The following is an 11,483-nucleotide window of genomic DNA, read 5'->3' as shown; positions in this document are numbered from 1 at the left end:
CCGTTCACCCACCCGTTCCACCTGAGGCCTGGGAGGACCCGCTCTGACTGCGCAGGCGCAGCTGGCTCGGGTCCCCAAAGGCTGCCAGGCCGGGGTGCTAGCTCGGTGACGCGCACGCGCAGTAGCCGCGTCCGAGCTCAAGCGCTCCGGGTGGGGCTGCGAGCCCAGCGCTGAGAAAAGGGAGCCTAGAGGACCGGTGTGTGGCCAGAGCCAGCTGGAGAGGGGTCCGGTAGGACGTACGTGTGATTAAGCTGTCTGGCGGCCCGGGCTTTCTCTTTCCTTTCCCTTTCTGCTTCTTCTGTCTCCGCCTGACCCTGTTTTTCATTCGCCATTTATTGAGCGCCTACTGTGTGGGGCACTGTCGTAGGCCCTGGGCACACAGCAGTGAACAATCAGACAAAATCCCCACCTCATGAAGCAGCGTTCTAATGCGGGAAGAATTCAGTAGGAAAAAATTAATAATAAAGGACACTGATGCATATTGGGAAGTAATGCGTGTTGTCAGGAAAAGCGAAGCAGAGTGTTAAGACCATTCTTTCGCCGGGCGCGGTGGCTCAAGTCTGTAATCCCAGCACTTTGGGAGGCCGAGACGGGCGGATCACGAGGTCAGGAGATCGAGACCATCCTGGCTAACGCGGTGAAACCCCGTCTCTACTAAAAAATACAAAAAACTAGCCGGGCGAGGTGGCGGGCGCCTGTAGTCCCAGCTACTCGGGAGGCTGAGGCAGGAGAATGGCGTAAACCCGGGAGGCGGAGTTTGCAGTGAGCTGAGATCCGGCCACTGCACTCCAGCCTGGGAGACAGAGCGAGACTCCCTCTGAAAAAAAAAAAAAAAAAAAAAAGACCATTCTTTCAGTTCTTCCTTCAGTTATGCCCTCTGAATCAGTTGAAAAAACAAAAAGTGCATTTTTTTTCCTATTATCTCGACAACTAATCATAACAAGACTTCTCTGACCAAATATGGGGGAGTTCCCCACGCATACCAAGCACCCGCATACCAAGCAAGCAGTGAGTTCAATGAGTTCTGCAGCGAACACCAGCTGGGTGTCCACCAGTTCAATTCCCACGCTGTCTACTTGGAGACGGGTCAGACACCTTTCGCTGAGGGCTCAGTCCCCAAGCCTGCCTCCCCCTTCCCACTAGTCACAAGTCCAGTCTCTGGAACATCTGACCCCACCAGCTTCAAATTGGGATTTTCACCACCCCCTCTTTGCAGTTCAGTATTTTGCTAGAGTGGCTCACACAACTCAGGGAACACTTATGTTCACTGGTTTATTATAAAGGATATTACAAAGGATATAGATGAAGAGATGCATAGGGCAAGGTACAGAAGAAAGGGTGTTGCACGCAGGAACCTCCACATGTTCAGCTATGTGGAAGTTCTCCAAACCCTGTCTTTTGGGAGTTTTACGGCTTCATTACATAGACAGCGTTGATTAAAATCCCCTCCTCGGCCGGGCGCGGTGGCTCAAGCCTGTAATCCCAGCACTTTGGGAGGCCGAGACGGGTGGATCACGAGGTCAGGAGATCGAGACCATCCTGGTCTACACGGTGAAACCCCGTCTCTACTAAAAATACAAAAAACTAGCCGGGCAAGATGGCGGGCGCCTGTAGTCCCAGCTACTCGGGAGGCTAAGGCGGGAGAATGGCGTGAACCCGGGAGGCGGAGTTTGTAGTGAGCTGAGATCCGGCCACTGCACTCTAGCCTGGGCGACAGAGCGAGACTCCGTCTCAAAAAAAAATAAAAAATAAATAAATAAATAAAAATAAAATCCCCTCCCCTCCTTGGGGTTGTGGGTGGGGTTGAATGTCCCAACCTTCTAGTCATGCCTTGGTCTTTCCATAACAAGTCTGCATCCTGAAACTATATAGGGGATGCCAGCTATCAGTCAACTCATTAGCAAACAAAGAGTTTTTACTCTTACTTTGTAGTTTCTAAGGATTTTAGGAGTTCTATGCTAGGAAGATCAAATATATATTTCACAATATCATACTCTCTTATTCCTATTCTTCAATGTTTTTGAAAATATTTTATAAACTCCTATCTCTAGTTCTGTCTCCCAATCCTGTACCATCCCTTCCAAAATCCTGTTATGCCCTTCAATTGTTTCATGTAATTGTCTGACCAAAGTTGCCAGTGACAAAGAGCATCATAGAAGCTGGGAATTTTATTTGAGAAAATAAAAAAAAAAAATGCAACTATGATAGCAGCAAATACTAACTGAAACTTCTTTTTTTTTTTTTTTTGAGAGGGAGTCTTGCTCTGTTGCCAGGCTGGAGTGCAGTGTTGCTATCTCAGCTCAATGCAACCTCCGCCTCCTGGGTTCAAACGATTCCCCTGTCTCGGTCTCGCAAGTAGCTGGGATTACAGGCACACGCCACCATGCGTGGCTAATTTTTTTTTTTTTTTGAGATGGAGTCTTGCTTTGTCACCCAGGCTGGAGTGCAGTGGCGCGATCTCAGCTCACTGCAATCTCCACCTCCCAGGTTCATACCATTCTTCTGCCTCAGCCTCCTGGGTAGGTGGGGGACTACAGGCACGTGCCACCATACCTGGCTAATTTTTTTGTATTTTTAATAGAAACGGGGTTTCACTGTGTTAGCCAGGATGGTCTCGATCTCCTGACCTCGTGATCTGCCAGCCTCGGCCTCCCAAAGTGCTGGGATTACAGGCCTGAGCCATGGAGCCCAGCTGAAACATTGTTTGTAATAAAATGTTGAACATAAACAAAATGGCTACTATCGTGGGTAGCAACTAGATGGGGCCTGTATCAAAGGCGGTAAAGAAGACAGTCTCTTATTTACCAGGACAGTTGTAAAGAAAGGCAGATGTATTAGAGAAAGTATGAAAATATATTGCAAGGTTGCAACGGGCAGCTCAGCAGAGGAGCTGTCTGCAAAGAGGCAGGAGCTGGAAGGGTTTTACCGGGTCATACTGGAGGGAGCTATGAGGAATGAGGTCATTGTGACCTCAGGTTGTTTGATTAGCCATCTCTCAGAACAATTGTTCATTGTTCTTCCCCACCTGGGGCCCCTTCCTCATTGCTGTTTACTTACCAGACTCCACAGCTACAAGTAGAAGAATGGTCAAATAAATAACAGTACCTTGTCTCAAAAAAAAAAAAAAATTTGCTGCCTCAAAAGAAGTAGCACTCTAACATAAATTTTCTCAGCAAGGCAATTTTACTTCTGTAGAAGGGTGCATCTTGTGGATGGAGCAATGGTGAGAGCACACCTGAACAAGGGAGGGGAAGGGGTTCTTATCCCTGATGTAGGTAGCCCCTACTGCTGCATCATTCCCCTACTGGCTAGGGTTGGACCACACAGTCTAAGCTAATTCTGATGGGCCATTTTAAAGACAGCAGGGGTAAGAGCCAGAGTGGTGGAGTGAGCAGTTTTGGCAGGAAAGACTGTTATGGAACAGGTGACTAAAGGTGACTTAGGTTAGAGTGGGTGACCGGGGTGACTCAGGATGGAGCAGGTGACCAGGGGAGCAGATGTGAACTAGTGATCAGAACTGGCAGGGAGGTTCTTTACTGAAACTAGGGGCAAGGAGATGAAGAGAATGAGGAAGTTAAACTTTAAAATGGAGAACAAAGACCTGAACATACTGACTCTTTGAAGAGAAACTTAGAACTCACTGTCTTGAACAAAATTATGATTGATATCTTCCCCTCGCTTTTTCAAACCAGACAGACAAGACGTGTTTAAAATAAGGCATCAGTAAACTTCCAGGTTTTGGCAGTCTTTTTGACATTTCACAGATGCGTGAAGAGAGTAGGCATCTTTACGAAACCACCTTTGCAAAGACTGTATCAGTGAGAAGAATTATTACAGTAAACTGAGCTAACCCATCTATCTTGCCTTTCCCTTAATTATTCCTGGGCTATAGGGCTGAGCTAACTTTGGAACACACTTACGCTATAGTTTAAATAACAGGCTTTGCCCAAAACTCAACTGCTTTTGTAAAGCGAATGGGAGCCATCCATCTGAGAGGAGAGGAGGATGGGTCCTGCTAAGGTGGTGCCATTATTCAACTGTCAGCCATTATTCCAAAGGTTTTAAGATATGCAACTTCCCCAATTACTACTGCAAATAACATCACCACTGTAGAACCTCAGATTGGCCTTTTGAGATATCTTTTCGGGTTTTTTCATGTCTGACACCCATGGCTCCACCTGGACCTGATGGTTCCATTTGGACTAACCAACCCAGCTCCCGTGGTACCACCCAGCAGCAATTCAGCCCACACAAGGAGAGCTTTGACCCCCTATGATTTCATCTCCAGCCCAACGAATCAGCAGCAAGCACCTGTTACCTGGCCACCCCCACCCCTTCCCCCAAACTGACTTTGAAAAACCTCTAATATAAGAGCTTTGGATGAGATGATTTGAGTACGAACTCCATTTCTCATGTGGCGTGGCCAGCCTCATGTCTGTTAACCTCTTTCTCTACTACAATGCCATGGTCTTTTTTTACGCAGTCAGCACGAAGAACCCCTTGGGCAGTGGTTACATTTAGCCGAGGAGGCTAGATGGTAACATTTTTTATTTTTAGCCATTATCTCTTAAGCTTCTCCTTTTGGCAGAACCTTCTACAAAGCTTGGTGAGAGTCACGAAGTAAACTTTGATTTGCCTAAAAACCACATTTATTCTTTGTCTCAGGTGAGCAGCAACTATTTGGGCTGGTGGTGCAGAGATAAAAGAACTTACCAAGATGGTTGTGGGTAAAGAAAGACAGATTTATTAAAGACAGTATGAAAGTATGTTATCAGGGAGCGACAGGCAGAATCAGCAGAAGAGGAGCTGACTGCAAGGAAACAAAGGCTTGCTGGAGATTTTATAGGATGGTTCCTGGGCTGATTGATAATGCCAAGGCAGCAGGGAGCTAACCTGCATTTTTCTGTCACCCAAGGTGTTTGATGATAAATGTTTGCGTGTGTTTGATGATAAGCAGGAAGTTTGTGAGTTATGTTCATGATTTGCTCAGGAGGACTATATGTCTTGGGCCATAAAGAAATGCAAGCCTATAGCGTATCTGCTTCCTTTTTTTGTTTATATATCCTGGACCATGAAGAAAATGCAGATCTATAGCTTATTTGCTTTATCTCTTTGCTTTCTGCTGGTCCCACCAGCCTGACTCCTTTTCCCTAAGTAGGAATCCACATTCTTCCTAATGGGTAATCAGCAGACATACGTCTACCTAGCACACCTAAGTTTAACATAATTATCTAAATGCAAAATCTTGAGGAATAAAGACAAAAAAACCCTCTACCAGGCACAGTGGCTCATGCCTGTAATCCCAAGTGACATAGGAGTTTAAAAGAAATTATTTAGGCAGATAGGGTAAGGAAATCCTCGGTACGGTTTTCCTTTTAATGAAAAGCAGCCCCCGAATCATTTCTTTTCTAACAAAGAGCAGCCTGAAAAATCAAGCCGCAGACATAGATAAGCAAGCTGGAAGCTTGCACGATGAATGCCGGCAGCTGTGCCAACAGGAAAAAGGTACCTGGGGGTCAGGCATGTCCAACATGGCAGCTCCATCTTCCCTTTTGTCAACCAAAAGGGAAGTATACAGTAAGGAACAGACAGCATGGCCCTGGCCAGGTAGGGACCCCATCTGCATAATAAAAGATTAGGGTGGGACAGCCAGCTTCTGATTGGCACACCTGGTCCAACCAATCTTTGGGGCCTATGTAAATCAGACACCACCTCCTACAAAACCCCGTCTATAAAACCTCGTGCCCTGTGGAAGACCTACCTGGGAGCCCTTCTCTCTCTGCAGGAGCTAGAGCTATTCTCTTTTCTCTTTTGCCTATTCTCTTTTCTCTTTCGCCTATTAAACCTCTGCTCTTAAACTCACTTCTTGTGTGTCTGCGTCCTCGATTCCCTTGGCATGAGACAACGAACCTCAGGTATTTACCCTAGACAACGATGCAGCTTCATCAGCATTTTGGGAGGCTGAGGCAAGATGAGCCTCCCATCTCATCAAGTGAGATGATTCCTCACTTGAGCTCAGGAATTCAAGACCAGCCTGGGCAATACAGTGAGACCCCCCATCTCTAAAAAAAAAAAAAAAGAAAGAAAAGAAAAATTAGCTGGTGTAGTGGCACGCACCTGTGTTCTCAGCTACTTGGGAGGCTGAGGTAGGAGGATTGCTTAAGCCCAGGAGGTTGAGCCTGCAGTAAGCCGTATTTGTGCCACTGTGGCAAGCCAGATCTCACACAAGCTGAACAGGCAGGCCTCCCTAACAACTGTTCCAGCATTGACTAAATGGTTAGGTTAAATATTAAAGGCTGAGAGAGCCAGTGCCCTAACACAAAGGCTGCTGATTTGAAGCATGACAAGATAATGAAGGAATGGTCACACTCCTCATCCCAGGATCCATTTAGGATTAAACAAGGTTTATTGAGGGTCTAAAGGCACTCCCCAGACTTCCATAACTTAGTAGGAGACAAGGTAAGGGTAATCACCTTTGGCACTTGGACCCAACTACAGTAAGTAAAATTACTGAGGCTCTGGAGGAAGGTTCCCAAGACTCAGACCTTAGTTATAGATTAGAAGAAATTAATCACTTATATCTTTAGATGAATGCACACTTACATGTAGACATATAGCTTAGAAGGTGGATAAGCACTGGAAAACTTTGTAATTTTGAGTTGTCTGGCAATATTTTTCTGGCCCTCTCCCTGTACCCGGTTACAGAAATAAAACTCTCTTCTTTCACATCAACATCTTGTTATTGGGCTGCGAGAATAAGCAGCCTGGCCCTCGGTTCAGTGCAGGAACACCACTGCATACCAGCTTGGGTGACAGAGTGAGACCTTGTCTCTTAAAAAAAGTCCTCAGAGGCCGGGCACGGTGGCTCATGCCTATAATCCCAGCACTCTGGGAGGCCGAAGCAGGCGGAACATGAGGTCAGGAGATGGAGACCATCCTGGCCAAGATGGTGAAACCCCGTCTCTACTAAAAATACAAAAAATCAGCTGGACATGGTGGCGGACACCTGTAGTCCCAGCTACTTGGGAGGCTGAGGCAGGAGAATGGCGGGAACCCAGGAGGCAGAGCTTGCAGTGAGCGGAGATCGCGCCACTGCACTCTGGCCTGGGTGACAAAGCGAGACTCCGTCTCAAAAAAAAAAAAAGTCCTCAGATAGAGAAGGCCACACATATTTTATCCTCAGTTGTCACAAGGAAGATGCAATACATTTATTTTTCTCCTGGATTAGTACTGGAGAAAAGCCTTTTATCCTTTTTCTTTCTTGGCTATGGATGTCCAGTTGCTGCAGCACTGTTTGTTGAAAAGGTTATACTTCCTCCATGGAAATTTATTATTATTATAGTGCACAGATTGTAGGTCAGAAAAATTGGGGGTGGTACCCAAGTTCATTCAGAGAGTAAGTAGCTAAGATTGGGTTAGAGCCCACTTTGTCGTTGTGTGATTCCTTGCTTGGATTACTATGCACAACAGAATATGGCCCACCTCCCCACAGTTGATCTCATTCGAGTGATAATGGGTGATCTTGAAATAGAAGGAATCTGGCAGAAGGATGGATATGGCTGGGTGGGGCAGGGTGGTGGGTAACAGGAGAGGGAGCTGCTGGAGTAACTCTGCATGTGCTTTGGCACAGGAATGTGTACTGGGAAGTGGCTGACTAAAGACCTATGGATTCCATGGAATGGAGAGGCCAGCTCAGAGCATTCTCACACTCTTAAAAGGAAGAAACTGGAAGCCACCTGCTAAGTGGACCCTGAATGATCCCTGCCTCCTAGTATGTATACTCTTGTGTAGCCTCCACCTACTTAGACTCACAGCTGATTTTGTGACCAAGCGTATAATGGTGTATGACTTCAGAGGCTTGGTTCAGAGTCAGAAGTGGCCATTTCATCATCTTCTAAATTTCTCTCTGGCAGATTAATAAATGTGAGAAAGTAAAAATGGTATAGAAGAAAGCCTTAGAGATGGCTGGCTTTGCACCTGTTTGGTCCTTTTCCTTCCTTTCCTCCATAAGCAAATACTGACGCATGTACATATAGACACACTCACACAGTGGGATGTTAAAGGGAAACTAGAGCCACTTGCCCCTTCCCAAGATCAGAGAACCTACGAAAGATGATGACTTTTTGCATCTACCTTCTGCTCTTGAACTCACAACACTGTCCTGAACCACAAATAAGGTCAAGTAGGATAAATCTACAACTGTCTCCTCGACTCTCTGCTCACAAGTGTGAAATTCAACCATCTTTGCGGAAGTTGTCTCTTAACCAACCTCTGAGCTTTGCTTCTATTATTACATCATTTTATTTGACCCTCAGGACAAAACTGCAAGCCCAGCATTACATTCTTCCTTTTATGGACAAAACGAAACAAAACAAAACAAAACTGAGATAGGCATGAAGAAACTAATAAATGGCTGAAATGGCATTTGAATCCACACCTGTCTAACTCTAAAAGTGTGCTTTCTACCACATCACTGTGCCTGCAAGGAAAATACACCCTCTACCCTCTCCTGAATAATGTGTAAAGAGGCAATATGGTGTGTTTTGGAAAAAGCATCTTTGCAGAAAGAAAGCATTAGTTTCAGTCACATCATCATCCCTATCCAGCAGCAGTAGCATTATTTTACACATATTCGCTCAGTTACTCCTCCCAAACAACTCGATGTGTTAGATGCTATAATCATCCTCACTTTCAAATGTAGAGACCCAGGCACATCTCTAAGACTAGAGTTCGGCCGGGCGCGGTGGCTCAAGCCTGTAATCCCAGCACTTTGGGAGGCCGAGACGGGCGGATTACGAGGTCAGAAGATCGAGACCATCCTGGCTAACACGGTGAAACCCCGTCTCTACTTAAAAAATACAAAACAAAACACTAGCCGGGAGAGGTGGCCGGCGCCTGTAGTCCCAGCTACTCGGGAGGCTGAGGCAGGAGAATGGCATAAACCCGGGAGGCGAAGCTTGCAGTGAGCTGAGATCCGGCCACTGCACTCCAGCCTGGGTGGCAGAGCGAGACTCTGTCTCAAAAAAAAAAAAAAAAAAAGACTAGAGTTCAGGCATTCTGGCTCCAGTCTCAGAGATGGTTAAGGGTTCACACTCTTACCCACTTATTACACCATAGAGCTCACCAGGTCTGAGGGAAACAGGATCAAATCTAAAGACAGAGGAACTCAGGACTCCCGGCCTGACTCAAGGACAAACTGTTCCATCTCGGACAGGGAGGGCTTCCTCATTCTGAGACCCAGAATAACACGTCCTGACCGGCATCTGGCACTCGGGACTCCCCATCGTACTGGACCACACTGGCTTGGGATGTGTAAAGTCCTGGGCTTCTCACACGTGATGGCACCAAAGCCGCCTAAAAACAAGAGAGAATTAACACCTACCTGTGGCGGTCTGGTATTTGGCCAAGAGATGCCGCCCCATAAAACTTTACATCTTTATAACGTTTTTATTTTGCGTTTTCCTTCATAACCCACATTTAATTCGCCATATATGTAATGTTTAAAATAAGTTACCAGATAAACTCTTACGCTTCCAACTTTAAGGCTCCTTCCAAACCTTCTGGTAAAACTGCTGTTCCACGGAAATGGGAACTTAACGGATGAGGGAATCTTCCACAGCCGCACACAATTGTGTATCTGCCGCTAAACGGTCCCAGTCACACATTCAGCGACCCACGCGGAGTCAGAAGCGACCACCACACACCCTCACAACAATCACGCACACACAGTGACAGCCCCTTGCCCACTTGGTCAGTCGCGCACAATCTCTCGCTAGAGAATCACACGCAGATAGCACAGCACCAAGAACCCCCAGGAAGAGACCCAGGGACTCGAACACACAACGCTCTCCCGCACGCAGGGCAGGCACGCCTGCGCGCGCCTCACCTCGAAACATCGCGAGATCCGGTTTCAAGGCCGGGCAGCTGCCTTCACGCCTAGAGACTATGTTTCCCAGAAGTCACTGCGGCGCCGGCCCTATCATGGCGCAGCATCGCTGTGCTTTGTGCGTCTGCGCCATCTTCCGGCTGCGCACGGCGAATCCGCCGGTACCGTGGTGGAAGCGCGCCGTGGGCTGCTGGGGGCGCGGCCGCGGTGGCATTTGGACCCGAGGAGGCGGCAGGTGAGGGGCTCCGGAGCTTTCCAGGTGCTCTGGGGTCCAGCAGGAGCTGGTGCCGCGGCCAGGCGGGTCTCAGGCCTGAGAAGAACTGAGACTTCTCGCCCCATCGTCGCTCTGTGGCTTTACCGGCGTGAGACTACATTTCCCGCCGGCCCTCGCGGCGCGCGGCGGCTGGCGCCCCCTTTCTGCGTCCGGCCTCATAGGCCAGGTGCATGGACCCCTTAGGTGGGTGCGCAGGGGTCTCCGACCCCCTGAGATTGCGGATGTTTTGCATTCACTGTTATGCGTGCTTTTTTTTTTTTTTTTTTTAAATCTGAGAGGAAATCTTGTTTGATGAGGTTCTCAGAGAGTTGCAAGACCCCAAAAGATTTAGAACCGCTAGTTTAGAAAAACTTATACTTGGAAACATTTTATATGACCTTGTTCAAATTCTGTGTCCAGCAATGGAGAAACACTTGAGTGAATCACAGGCCATCCTGTGTAAATAGGATATGGTGCAGTTAATACAAATAATGCTTATAAAAGTGGTCATAATAAAGAAAAGCTGCCTGTTACATCATATTAAGCAACATTCATAATTATTTCACTTACAAGTTACTTAGAACCAAGTGTTTGTAATGCGATAGGCACTTTATATACTCCTTTACAAAATACTTCTTGTTTAACAATGAGCTCAAGAAGTGGTTAAATGATAACACTGCAAATACTTGGGTGTTTTTCCTTCCAGTTTTTTTGTTTTGTTTTGTTTTTAGCCTGTGTTTTAGTGAGTTTGACTTTTCTTGCTGAATGTTCTCAGAGGATCCAGTAATTAATATCTTTGCTTGTCAGTTTTTGATAGTCATTTTAGATAGTCAGTTGGCATCGCATTATATGGCTGTGCCAAAAATGATTCAACCACTTGCCTACTTGTGGACTGGCTTACTTATGTACTAATTTTCAGTTCTATTATTTAGCAAATATTATTGGGCCTGCAGCTTTGTGCACTGCTGTGTCTCTGTGGAAGGATACATTTATGTGCTGATAATGGAGCACTGGGCGTACTGCGTGTGATTTGTCTCACTGTTCCTTGCAAGTCTATCCCATTTGTTGATGCAAGGCATGCTCCATGAAGTGGCGTCCACAAAGCCTCAGTTTGGGCTGTAAAGGTTTTTGTGGCCGGGCGCGGTGGCTCAAGCCTGTAATCCCAGCACTTTGGGAGGCCGAGACGGGCGGATCACGAGGTCAGGAGATCGAGAGCATCCTGGCTAACATGGTGAAACCCCGTCTCTACTAAAAAATACAAAAAATTAGCCAAGCGAGGTGGTGGTCGCCTGTAGTCCCAGCTACTCGGGAGGCTGAGGCAGGAGAATGGCGTGAACCCGGGAG

At 46.9% G+C, this 11,483-nt stretch overlaps 1 protein-coding gene across 2 annotated transcripts in view; it reads left to right on the top strand.

Moving 5' to 3' along the window:
• The first annotated feature begins 9,967 nt into the window (after window positions 1–9,967).
• ZNF582 (zinc finger protein 582) overlaps window positions 9,968–11,483 on the top strand; it is a 12,639-nt gene continuing 11,123 nt past the window's right edge. Inside the window, exon 1 of one of the 2 annotated variants that reach the window (XM_026457547.2) lies at window positions 9,968–10,121. Coding sequence is in view for 1 of the 2 variants with exons in the window: in XM_026457546.2 (XP_026313331.1) it covers window positions 10,331–10,343 (13 nt within the window). In the remaining variant the exon portion in view is untranslated. Of the gene's footprint in view, window positions 10,344–11,483 lie in introns of both variants that reach the window. The other variant, XM_026457546.2, reaches the window with a different exon arrangement.

Source organism: Piliocolobus tephrosceles, chromosome 21 (assembly GCF_002776525.5).
Source record: "Piliocolobus tephrosceles isolate RC106 chromosome 21, ASM277652v3, whole genome shotgun sequence".
Classification (NCBI taxonomy): Eukaryota; Metazoa; Chordata; class Mammalia; order Primates; family Cercopithecidae; genus Piliocolobus; species Piliocolobus tephrosceles.
Note: the sequence above shows the minus strand (reverse complement) of the source record. Positions and strands in the feature narration are given on the sequence as shown.